This window comes from Aulostomus chinensis, chromosome 15 (genome assembly GCF_037954235.1).
Source record: "Aulostomus chinensis isolate RoL2024-O1b breed Wild chromosome 15, RoL_Achi_v1.0, whole genome shotgun sequence".
In the NCBI taxonomy this organism is placed as follows: domain Eukaryota; kingdom Metazoa; phylum Chordata; class Actinopteri; order Syngnathiformes; family Aulostomidae; genus Aulostomus; species Aulostomus chinensis.
This window is the reverse complement of record NC_141334.1, coordinates 1,295,586-1,308,136: the sequence shown is the minus strand read 5'-3', so window position 1 is coordinate 1,308,136 and position 12,551 is coordinate 1,295,586. Positions and strand designations below refer to the sequence as shown.

At 47.3% G+C, this 12,551-nt stretch overlaps 1 protein-coding gene across 7 annotated transcripts in view; it reads left to right on the top strand.

Annotated features, from left to right (window-relative positions):
- cadm1a (cell adhesion molecule 1a) overlaps positions 1-12,551 on the top strand; it is a 330,811-nt gene that overhangs the window by 286,996 nt on the left and 31,264 nt on the right. For all 7 annotated transcript variants that reach the window (XM_086225948.1, XM_086225944.1, XM_086225943.1 and 4 more), the window contains 2 exons: positions 234-330; positions 6,424-6,596. In XM_086225948.1, the coding sequence (XP_086082074.1) occupies positions 234-330; positions 6,424-6,596 (270 nt within the window). The remainder of the gene's footprint in view (positions 1-233; positions 331-6,423; positions 6,597-12,551) is intronic.

The following is a 12,551-nucleotide window of genomic DNA, read 5'->3' as shown; positions in this document are numbered from 1 at the left end:
TTAATTGCAAGTGTGTGCTGTTGATCAGTTCAATAGAATTATAGGCAGTGAACCTTGACATGGAATGTTTCTCCTGCCATGTTTCTGTATGCTATCAACATCATTAATGCTAATAGGAATTAGCGTGAAAGACAGGAGTTGAATGTAGATGTGCAGCGGAGGTGGACGTATGCCTCGTCTGTTGTTGTCACATCATTTATTTTTCCGTCTCTGTCTCTGTCTCTTGCTTCCAGACAAACCGGAGGTCAAGATCATGGTGGAATTTCCTCAGGGTCTGACCAGGGAAGGAGAGAACCTGGAGCTGACGTGTCAGGCCAAAGGCAAACCCCAGTACGAGGCGCGCGCACACACACACACACACACACACACACACACACACACTTGAACCAATTAAAAATGTGCCATGGGGAAGCAGAGCAAGCCGATAACGCATGCACATGGTATTTATCCACATACCTGAACCCTTCAGTGGTTGGAGAGATTTGTGCAAATTTGTATTTTACTGTTTTTCCTGTTCTGATGTGAGAAGATGGAGCTCAAACTTTAGTAGAGTTGAACTCAGGGCTGGAAGCCACTCAGGTCGGCTCACACATGGCTATTGAGTACCAACGCTCAAGTACTGGTCCCACCAGAGTCAACAGAACGGAGCTGCACAGGATGGAAGATTCGTACATGCGGAGTTTGAGGGGGCAGCAGAGAACGTGAACAAGTGCAGTCCAGAGTTCCTGATATGAGGCATGGAAATGAAAACCAGTTAAACTTCTTCTCAACTGTTCAAATGCTGCATTATTTATGCAACAGAATCTATAGGAAGTTGTTATAAAAACACCTGGAGGAGAAACAGTGGCGGCTTTGTCCAAATGTTTTATTTACATAATCAATACAACAAAAGTTGTACAAATGAACCGTTTATAGGAAAATAACTCTGAAACAAAACATGGAATAGATATAAAACAAACGCCGGTCTCTATAAGAGAGGGTGAGGGAGGTAAAGAGAGGGTGAGGGAGGTAGAGGGCGATGGAGAGAGGTGGATGGAGGTACAGAGAGGGTGAGGGAGGTAGAGGGCGACAGAGAGAGGTGGATGGAGGTAAAGAGAGGGTGAGGGAGGTAGAGGGCGATAGAGAGAGGAGAATGGAGGTAAAGAGAGGGTGAGGGAGGTAGAGGGCGATAGAGAGAGGAGAATGGAGGTAAAGGGGAGGTAGAGGGCGATAGAGAGAGGTGGATGGAGGTAAAGAGGGAGGTAGAGGGCAATGGAGAGAGGTGGATGGAGGTAAAGAGAGGGTGAGGGAGGTAGAGGGCGACAGAGAGAGGAGAATGGAGGTAAAGGGGAGGTAGAGGGCGATAGAGAGAGGTGGATGGAGGTAAAGAGGGAGGTAGAGGGCAATGGAGAGAGGTGGATGGAGGTAAAGAGGGAGGTAGAGGGCAATGGAGAGAGGTGGATGGAGGTAAAGAGGGAGGTAGAGGGCAATGGAGAGAGGTGGATGGAGGTAAAGAGGGAGGTAGAGGGCAATGGAGAGAGGTGGATGGAGGTAAAGAGGGAGGTAGAGGGCAATGGAGAGAGGTGGATGGAGGTTGAGGAAGCTCGAGGGAGGTGATGGGGTGGGACTCAACGTTCAAAGCCTCAAACTGGATTGAGCAGCGCCGTTCATCAGCAAACCAAAGACTGCAGCTGAAGTTCAGCTGCGAAGGTGAAGAGAACGAGTGAGAGCAGAAGATTTGGTCAAGTTGTCATTAAAATTGTAGGAAAGTGAAGTTTTTTGTCCTGTGATAGCAGAGGCCAGAGCTGAGAGGTTGTGCTCTCGACTGGCTCAAGAACACACAAACACACACACACACACACACACACACACACACACACACACACACACACCATTTACACGCAGTACAGAGGAGTGCAGCCACTGTCAGCTTGGTTACACAGGAGGACCTGAAGCCAGAGGGGATCGAAGTGGCTGTCGCCGGGTGCACAGTCAGCTAGCCGAGTGGCCACTCGTCTTTCATGACTTTCAAAGGGAAATTTGAAACCGGCCTGTAATTATGAAACACATCAAAATTAGTGTGTGATATTTGGGGCTGGTGTTTAATTATCGCTCCTTTAAAAGCAGAGAGCAGCATTCATGGTGGCGAGTGGAGAGGAAGCTCATATCCCGCAGTTCAGGTTTGAACAGGCCGGCGATGAGAGCTGGTTTCCTGGAGGGGTTCCAGGAGCTTGAGGGGAACTTCCTGTATGAGCACAGAAACCCTGAAAATGGGATTGAAGTTGTTTGTGCCACACACAGCTGATCCCAGTCACACGCCGCCGTCGAACTGGATCAAAACCTTTGTCAGTTGGTCAGAGACAGCAGTGCTCATGTTGGCCAGGCGTGCAGCTGTTCCTCCACATCTGGACACCAAGGTGATGCTCTGTTTGGATGGCAGGTATTTGTGTGTACGAGGCATAATAGAGTGCAAATGAGGCCATTAGGGCAGGCAGGTGAGAGCTGAAGAGTGAGCAGAGCTGGCAAACATCAACAGTCGCTGCTCTTGATGAGGCAGTTCAAATATGAACAGAACAAAGTCATCATCAGATGAAGCCGGAGTTGTGAGTATTAGATCAGAGGCAGTCATGTGACCTCCTGGGGGGGGGGGGGGGGGGGCATAGAGGTGGATGTGGTCGACCCACTAGGAAGAATACGTGTGGAATCGGTGGTGCTACCACAAATCTGCCCCCGGAATTTAATCAGTTTTTCTCCGGCTCAGAAAATCGGCCTCCTACTTTTTGCGTCAGCCTGCTGAAAGACAAACAGACAAACACTGAAAACATCACGAACATGGAACAAGTGACGATGTGGATTCAGAGGAGCTGGTGGTTTCTCTTGAAGCTGCTCCTTGTTGCCTCTCGTCCGTATGGTTTTAGTACCCGCTGTGACATCCTAGCCTCACTGGTAATTCCGTTTTGTGAAGTTTGTATCTGGTTCAGGGAGATCTGGTCCAGGGCTGCCCTGGACCAAGCAAACACAGCTGAGAGTGGAAGTAGACGGAGCTTCAGCAGCCGGCTGGAAAGTTTCAGCTGGGACATTCTGACACAGGGTCACCGAGTGGAGAGGTGAACTTTGGAAAAAGATTCTGTATTCAAGTATTCCATTATGGGCTTTAATGGCAGTGTGATGAAGAACTGGCCGAGGTCGGTCAGGAAATTATTCCATTCTGCAGAGGTCCGAGGGTGCAGCTCCACCAGCAAGATTTCCTTAGCAGGTGGAAAAGCAAGTAATCCATTGACAATGTGGATTGGGCTCTTGCCCCGGCAATCTGCATATTTATTTTTATCTCTCATTTATTTAAGCAGACTGCCCCTGCAGTGCAGGTGCTGGCGTTTGCTGCCAGCTCTTATAAATGGGGCAGGACTTGTAGTAGCAGGTCATTGTTGGTGCTGAACTTTGCAGGTGCTGAGAGGAAATTAGCCTTGAAGTAATACTTCACCCAAAAAGTGGGTTTTTTTGTTTTTTGTTTTTTTTACTTTTCAAGTACACAGAAAATACATGTCCTGAGCTCACTGAGACGGTTTTCCCTCCCACATTACGAGACTGATGGCTAACAACGCCTAAACTGATGTTCTGTTCAGTTCGCGTCCGTTTGTCTTGATCTCCGGTCAAAGTGTTTGTGGCTTAGGGTTACCTAAAGTAGTGATCTTCAGTTTGTAAGTTGAGGTTTTGGTGTAGTTTTGCTGTGGCTGTTAGCGTTAGCTGCTGTTAGCTGTAAGTCGCCACGTGGCTGGTGCTTCCTGCAACTTGTGAGTCAAAAATACTCTTTCTGGCTGAAACGCGGCTTCAAAATGGATCAAACCTTTTGAGGACCAATCAAACTGGCATCGCTTTGCAGGACCAATTCTCATTTGAGGGTCTAAAGGAGATGATGCTGCGAAGAAGGGTGGAAACACTCCAGACCCCCCCCCCCCGCTGTTTTCATACTCTGTGTCGAGACAAGCTCGCAACCCGTATTCATTTTATAAAGATGAAAACACAATCAATACAGTGAGCAGGGAATTGGAAGTCATTTTCATTAGAGCTGCTGAGAGTTGTGTAGTCATTACCAGCAGATAGCACAGGGGGCCCCTGCTGCAGGCGGCCATTTGTATTCCAGACGCCTGCCCTTCCTCTCTCCTTGCAGCTCCATCTCGCTTCTATCGCTCTCTGCCTTCCTCCTCCACATTCACTTCTCACATCCCATTCACTAGCAGAAGCTATTTTTCTGAGGCATGTCTCTCACTCCATCTCAGGTTTTATATATTTATTATTCATATTTCATCTGGAGAGCACCTGTAATAGACACAGCGCCCCCCCCCCTCCCCCAAGCAGTCCAGCACATCCATTAAACACCCTTGTGGATTGTTTGTTTGCTTTTGCTATCAAGCTCCAACTGCTATTTCAGATTCCCTGAATTTTTGACCCCCCTCCCCCACAAACACACACACACACACACAAACACAAACACATACACATCTCCTGTTTGCTCCACACAGTGTTTTCAAAATGGAGGAAAACGAGTTAAAACACCACAAGAAAAATGCAACAAGAGAGAGAGAGCATGGGCGCACGCTCAGGGGAAATAACAGGAGCTGGCAGTGGCCGTTGGAAGTTGCAACAGCAAAATAGAGGTGTTTTGTCTTCTCCTCACCCTCGGTGGCTCTGAGCTCATTGTCATAAAAATGGAGTCTGTCACCCCGCAATAAACCTCAGTCAAGGTAGAGATGAGAACAAAGCAGTCGCTGGGTAGGCGCCCACCTACACAGCGACTCTCACAAGTATACAAGCGTGGAAAGCCTGCAATTTGAAGACTAAGCCGCTTCGTCGTTATTATGGATTTTTTTTTTACTCTTCACAAAAGAGTAACTGCCATTCAATACACCTCTTTTATGTTTAAGCTCTCTTTGATTAGCCTTTTAGTAAATATTCTAAGGGTGGCTCATTGAGTGGGAGGCAGTTTGTTTAGGTTCAAAGTAATAATTGGAGAAACCAGTTATTCATTAACAAATGTTGGTGGTTGAAAGATTTGTTGCACTTTGTTATTTGGACTTCTAACCCACTTTTAGCCACTTTATTTCAGTATGGCACTGCAAAAGTTGTCCTGATTGGTTTGAAGTCTTGAAATTTGCCCTCGAGATAAATTGGAAAAATCTAGACATTTAGTAGTGAGAGCAGTGTTCTCCTCGAAATAAATAGAACCCAAAGCCAGGAAACACACGTTCAGGCCGTACAGTTCCAGACACAACTAACCTTTTGAAGAACACGTCACATTTTTAGGAACTTCGTTCATTGTCCATCATCTCCAGAGCCAGACAGGAAGAGAGACTGAGACCTTGGCTAGTTAGCTTAGCCCACTGGCTGGTAGTGGGTGGGAAGTGTTAGCAACAGCTAGCTCAGGTCCAGGCTAGTTAGCTTAGTCCAGTGGCTGGTAGTGGGTGGGAAGTGTTAGCAACAGCTAGCTCAGGTCCAGGCTAGTTAGCTTAGTCCAGTGGCTGGTAGTGGGTGGGAAGTGTTAGCAACAGCTAGCTCAGGTCCAAGCTAGTTAGCTTAGTCCAGTGGCTGGTAGTGGGTGGGAAGTGTTAGCAACAGCTAGCTCAGGTCCAGGCTGGTTAGCTTAGTTCAGTGGCTGGTAGTGGGTGGGAAGTGTTAGCATCAGCTAGCTCAGATCCAGGCTGGTTAGCTTAGCCCAATGGCTGGTAGTGGGTGGGAAGTGTTAGCATCAGCTAGCTCAGGTCCAGGATGCTGGTGTGTCCAGCAGGAATCCTCCTCCTCCTCATCAGTAGCAGCAGTCGTTCTTCTAGTCCTCAGCAAACGTTTGGTTCTGTTTGCTTAAGATAAAATAATTTGATTCATTTAGGAAAGTCGCTTTGTGTTTTGGATTCTAAAGTTGAAACGTGTTGTAATTTTTAATTTTAAATCATTACAAGTGATGCATCCAACCCTCGTTATATTAATACAGTCAAAGACCGTTTGGAGAAGAGTGTTTTTGACTACTATTGATAGAGGTATGCTAACACTTCCCTCCCACTACCATTCATTGTGCTAAGCTAACTAGCGTGGGTTTCAGAGGCAGACAAGAAGTGAGAGACCCTCGTCTCCTCTGTGCTGCATTAGGGGGCTAAGGGCGATTGACCAAAGGCAAAAGTAATACATTTAAATTGTATAAAGATATTAAACGACTACATGATTCAAAAAATATCATTGAGAGCATGGCTTTGGTTGGTTTGTTTGTTTGTTTGTTTGTTAGTTTTAGGCAGCACTTGTGCCAAATGTTGTTCGAACGCATAGCGTTTGTTTTCATCTGACAGTTTACTAAAGAGCGGCTGGCTTTGGCTTCCTTCAGGGTCTGCTAACGGTGACTGAGCATCACGCTACCTATGAATATCTCATCTGACAGCTGCTCCTCTGCTCTCGTTCCAGGCCACAGCGCGTGAACTGGGTGAAGGTGGATGATGACGTTCCGTCCCACGCTGTCATCACCGGCAGTGACCTTTACATCGAGAACTTAAACAAGTCCTACAATGGAACCTACCGCTGTGTGGCGTCCAACTCAGTGGGGGAGGCGTACGACGATTACATCCTCTATGTTTATGGTATGTAGTTCTAACACTGCCCCCCCCAGCACCAAACTGTGTATTACCTGAAATAACTGCTCTTCTATTTTCCTGCCAGCCGTCATGTTCTTTTGGTCTGGTGCTCCAAGTGTTACGTAGGCCCTTTTTCCACTTTATCAGCGCCGCTTGCTTTCACACAGCTCAGGTGTCAAACGCTCTCATATTTAAACTGATATGGAAGCTTTGGCTGTTTCCCACAACCATTTAGATCTTTTCATATTTACAAGATGTAAATTCGTGGCTCGTGTTCATCTCCAGCAGTTGTAGCACAGACAACCAAACGTAACATCTCTTTTAGCATAAATTCAGGTACTGCTCTTTATGGAGGCCATGTTATGCTAATTTCCAAGTTCATACTTTTATTTCAGGTGTTTTCTGAACAACACATCCATTTTCCCATCTGACCACTGGTGCAGCTCCTCTGCTTGTTTGGTTCCTGCCTCTCAATCCTCACCGGAGAAAATCTGCATGCTTTGCTGGGACTTTCCAAGTCTTCATACAGTAGACAATGAGCTAGCTGGGGGCGCTACTCCATGTAGCACAGCAGCGCCTCCAGGAATAGCAGACTGGACTGCAAATGAGGCATATCAGGTAGTTTATGAGCGCTGCATCTGTAGGAGGGACTGAGTACATGAGACGTGGACTCTGTAACTTTGCCTTATGCACCCAAATCATACGACTCACTTAAAGAAATGGAAATTCACCCAAAGAGTAAATATGGCCTCTTTAAATAAGGTCTTTCTTTTAGTACAGGTGAAGCATGCTCTTAATCTGGTTCCTGCTGAAGTAGGGATGTGGCCAGCACTAAAAGGTTTTCCATTTTGCTCACTTGACTGCACTTTCCGCCCTGCTCCTTGAATCAGAAAAATGGGGTCATAGGACTGCGTACCGCCCCGTCATTCCCTTTTAATAAGACCTCTGCATTTGAGTCTGGAGGGCCGTGGTCATACTCATCATCTGTAACCAGCAACAGCAGAAACACCAAGGTCGTACCCTCTGTGCTCCTCTCCCAAACAGAACTGTGATACTAATCAATACAACTTTTGTGTGGTGTTTTGAGCTGCAGTTGGCTGGCCAGTCACCTGAAGTCCCAGCCAGCAGCTTGTAGAGGTCACGCTCGGTGTCGGGCCTCTTTTTTCCTGTGAGAGCGCCTTCTCCACTGGAAGCCTGTCCATCCCTGATGGAAGCCTCCGTGATCGCTGACGGGTTTTCAAAGCCACTCCTCTCCATTTACTTTTTGGTCCAGTATTTGCCTCCATCCACTGTTAAAAGTTTGTAATGAATGCTGCGGACCTCAGGTAGGTCGTGGAGCTCGTGCTAGCACAGACAAGCAACAGGCTACAACGAGCTGAGCAACTTCTTTGCAGCTTGGTGTCGACAGACAGACGCATCCAGTCTCGGAGCTGACAGGGTTTGTTTCCCACAGAGTTCATCCGTGGAAACTGTTTAGAAAAGGGAGGATTTATGGACTTGAGTCCCTAATCTGAATTTATTTAAATGAAACCTTTTATGGATCTTTTAACCACTCTCGTAGGTAAGCGCTGTGTTTATGAAGAGCGCCACAAGCCAAACCGAGCCGGGGATCAGTAGATGATTTGGGTTTCGGCTCTGAGGTTAACCCTTTAACCTACTCCTGCCACATTTCTTTATTTTCCTCGGCTTCCTGTTGATCTGCCCCCTCTTCTCCTTCCCTGTGAAATTCTTTCATCCTCATAAGCATTATCGCAGCAAGCTTTATACTGAGGATACCAATAACATTTTTCCCAGAGCAGGGCATTACACACTAATGTGCTCATTCTCCCTGGCCAAAATTACTTCACTCTCACTCTTGATAGACCCCTGAGTCCACAGAGAAATTATTTGACTGCTATTGTCAGAGGGAATTAGAGGAATGAAAAAGGCTTCTTTTTTATGTAGGGTAGAAAAAGGGGTGCTCAGTGCCTGACGGACACCAGCTGAATGAGTGTTATTTACAGCACAGCGAGCTGCTGCGCTAATGATGAGCGCAATAAAACAACAGAGGTACTGACGACGATCAGGAGGCGGCGGACGGCCACCTGCTACATTACAGCTGCTGGTCTGTGCGCCGCAGCACCCGTCTCCGGGGGAGTGGACTTTCTTCTGTTCCCGTCTTTGTTGGAACCCTTCTGAGTGCGTTCTCCGGTGCTGACGGCTTCAAGGACTCGGGATTGAAAGCCATTCCTCACCAGAGTGATGAAAAATGTGACGAATGTGGAAAAATGTGACGGATGCTTTCAGATCAAGCGGTTAGGCACTAGCCACTGGAGGGCTCCAGTAGGGCTCCTCCCAGTTCCCATTCACAGCACCAGGAGTGGTCCAGTGACATCAGCTGGCTGGCCGTCTGGTGTGAGCGTCACAGTTTTTCAAACATGGTGGTTACCAACAGCCTGTCCTCCAGCAATGTGAGGTCACACACCAGCACAGACCCACCTTGACATGTGTTTTCATCCAAGAAGTATAAATGGCAACCTAGGATGGCGTCCCCAGCACATGACAACAAGCTATCAGAACTTTCTAGTCAGTATTTAAGTGAATAGAACCTCAAATCTGAGGTGAGCCCTAGCAGCAAGCCACACCTCCTGCTCCTGGCTCGGCAGCTGAGGTCATCGCTGCCGTGGTTGTCCTGCAGCGCTCAGTGTTTCTCTGAACAAACGGATCCTTGCTACAAGCTCACTCACTGACTGCTGTGACCTGGAGTCATGACGTCAGTGGTAAGCAAAGGATTTCATTGGTCAACTCTGCAGCTCGTCAGGCAGAAATCGGTGGACGTGAATGAAGTTCGGATCTCATCTAACCTGAAATCAAGCTTCACCTCAACTACCAGAAAAAACTCCTCCGGCTCCATGTTGGGATTGTTGAGCTTTCATTCAAATTTATTGTTGGTTTTGAAAGAATTTTCAGGATGTATGTCAGTTTTTCAGTTGCTCAATCATAGATGGTTGATTCCTGGTGTCCTCCTTCCATACGCAGCTCATATCAAATGGTGTCAGTCTGGTTTGCTGTCTTCACTTGGGTTTCATTCATAATTGGAGCTCAGTCAGAATATTCCTGATTCCATGAAGCTTTTCTGATGCAATTCTTCCCAACACACGTGAATGGAAACATGGCTGGCAGTCACCTCTGGACCTGTTGCCGTCCGTCTCACCATCTCGGCGCTCACTGCGGGATCATCCCACCGGCTGTCCGCTGGAGTCTCCACAGCCCGTCTGGACATGAAGCCGATGCAGCGGCCGACTGAAGTGCAACAGGAAATTGAGTCAATGGAGCTTAAACATGTCCTCCCTCCATGTCGTGTACTGATGACCAGGAAACCAGATTTTTGAATTCTTGTAGCTTGATAAGCAATGAAATTAACTGAAGAATCGTTCTGTAGGTGTAGAGAAGCGTGGTGCGTCCTCGCCGCTGTCAATCACGCTCCTGCCGAGGATTCACGCTGAAATGCCTCACAAGGTTTTAATACATCTGAAAGATCATCAAATGTGGAGTCTCACTGAGGTTCGTGATCAGATCAGCTGCAGCTCACATCAAAACTTGGTTGCTTACGCTTGTCAAAGAACTTTGTTTTTGTGATCTGCTACCAGGCGTTTGGTAGTTGTCTCTTCCTGAGCCGAAACAACAAAACCCCATGGTGAGGGCTGCTAGTCGCCCCCTCTTATCCACCCACACGTCCCCCCACAGTGAGAGAGAACACAAGGATAAACACGGTAATGCAACACATGAGGAAAACAAAAAAAAACGACCACCATTAAATCCACATCAGGCCTCCATCCTTTTAGAGCCGCTCTTTTGATGACTTTGATGTCTGTGGCCCCCACATTACCAATCTCTGCTATAATTCAACAGCAAATCATTCCCAACGCCGCCTTGCTAATGGGAAGAAGGGATGTTGTGGCAGAGCCGTCAACACACACACACACACACGCACACACACACACACACACACACACACCACCTCCTGCTCCTCCTCCTCAGCACCACTGTGCTTCAACGGCTGTAAGGAGGTCATTTTAGCAGACACACAGGCCGACTGCTCTACCCAGCAGCGTCCAGCTGCAGCGACGCCCACGTGCTCCACGCTCGGTTCTCACACTGAAGCAAAAATGTCATGAAAAAAAATCAAGCGTGCTCACTGACGAGTGACAAATGAAATCATTCTCATATGACAAAATTACAGGAATTAAGTTTGACCAGAAATGGCCAGGAGATTCCAGGTCAACATCCTCCCAACGGAACCAGGGACTGAGACTGGAGAACCCGCAGTGGCTCCTCCCCTGATGATTCTTCATAGAAACCAGAGGCCTATGAAAACACTTGAAGTGACCATGTGAGAGTTTTGAACCCTGGGTCTGCTTCAGGAGCTCTGGATGTGTTTGGGCCTTTTCTCCAGAAATGCTCCGGCGCCGTGCACGATGCCTGATGCTGGTGGGGCGGTGTGTTCCGCCTGACCCGCGGCACAAACACAGCCGGTTCTGTTGAGCTTCTGTCATGCAAACATATCCAATAACGTCTGTGTTTCTCAAGCTGTGTACACACACCATCGATAGCCAATGAAAACGCAGGAGCCTGAGGATGGCGGCGCATGTAGCAACAGCTTCTCGCTGTCGGGCCTCCATGTTTGAGTACGAAGGTGTAAACCAGGGGTCCCCCAACTGTTTTCTGTGAGGGCCACATAACTTTCCCCTTCTCTGGTGGGGGTCAGTTTGTAACAGAAAAAGTGTTACAATCATGAGGTGCCTCAACGTCAAAATGTACTGTTGTCCAGAAAACCACACCACCTAATAACCCTCTCTGGATTCGGGTCTAGGGTTTTTTCTGGGGTTGCCAGATAGGAGCACAGACTGCAGGAGGGTGGACTAGGATGTCACGTTCTATGGGTGTAAGAAATAGAGACTCACTGACTGAGTTCACACCAAACGTGAATGTGAATTTTCGCATCGCTTTATTCACGAATATAAACACATTGATCCAGCGATCAAATGTTTCAAATTCACACCAATAAAGTGACGCGTTGCGTTTGGTGAACATTCGGGCTGCAACTAACGACTCTTTTAACAGTCGACTAGTCACCGACTATTGAAACGATTACTTGACTCATCGGATAATTATTAATTTTTTCTTAAATTTAGCATGAAGTTGATTTAATTATGTGGCAAAGGATAATAAACAAGAAAGATGGTTCAATGAAAAATACATCTTTTATTGAGTTCATTAATTTAAAACACGTTTGTCAGGCAGTCTCAAACGCCAGAGCTCTCTTTTATAGTGAAAACACTCTTCTAAAATGTCCAATGTGTCCTAAAAACCATCCTGCTTGAATGTCACTTGAGTCTCACCGAGGAGAGTCACACTGCGCTTCGTTCAGCTGCCCGACGGGCTTCTTTAAATGTTCCTGCATCACCGCCATGACACCAAGGTCTGCTTAGCAACCTTTGCTAGTAGTCTTTTTATTCGCCGTATCGCGGCTAAAATGCTCCCAAACTTTAGAAGTTTTGGTGCGCGTACTTGATGTTGACGCCGCCATTTCTGTATGTTACCGCTCAGAGACAGAGACGCTCTGCGCATGAGCGACTCTGGCAGAGATGATAATCAAGAGAGACGCCTCACTGTGTTGGAGAAACGCGCGTGGCGACAAGAGTCGACGATGGAATTCATTGTCTATTATTGATTTTTGTTGACAACGTCGACTAATCGTTGCAGCCCCAGTGAACACACCTTCATAGTTAATAATGAAAATAGTTCATAGCTCGTTATCAGTTTTTTATCAAATACAAATACGCATGGAAAAAAAATCTAAATGCGTTTCTGGTATTGTTCAGGGGGCCGGGCCAAATGTGGAGGCGGGCCGTATCCGGCCCACGGGCCGTAGTTTGGGGACCACTGGTGTAAACTCTTGTGCCCACAAGTGACTTCATG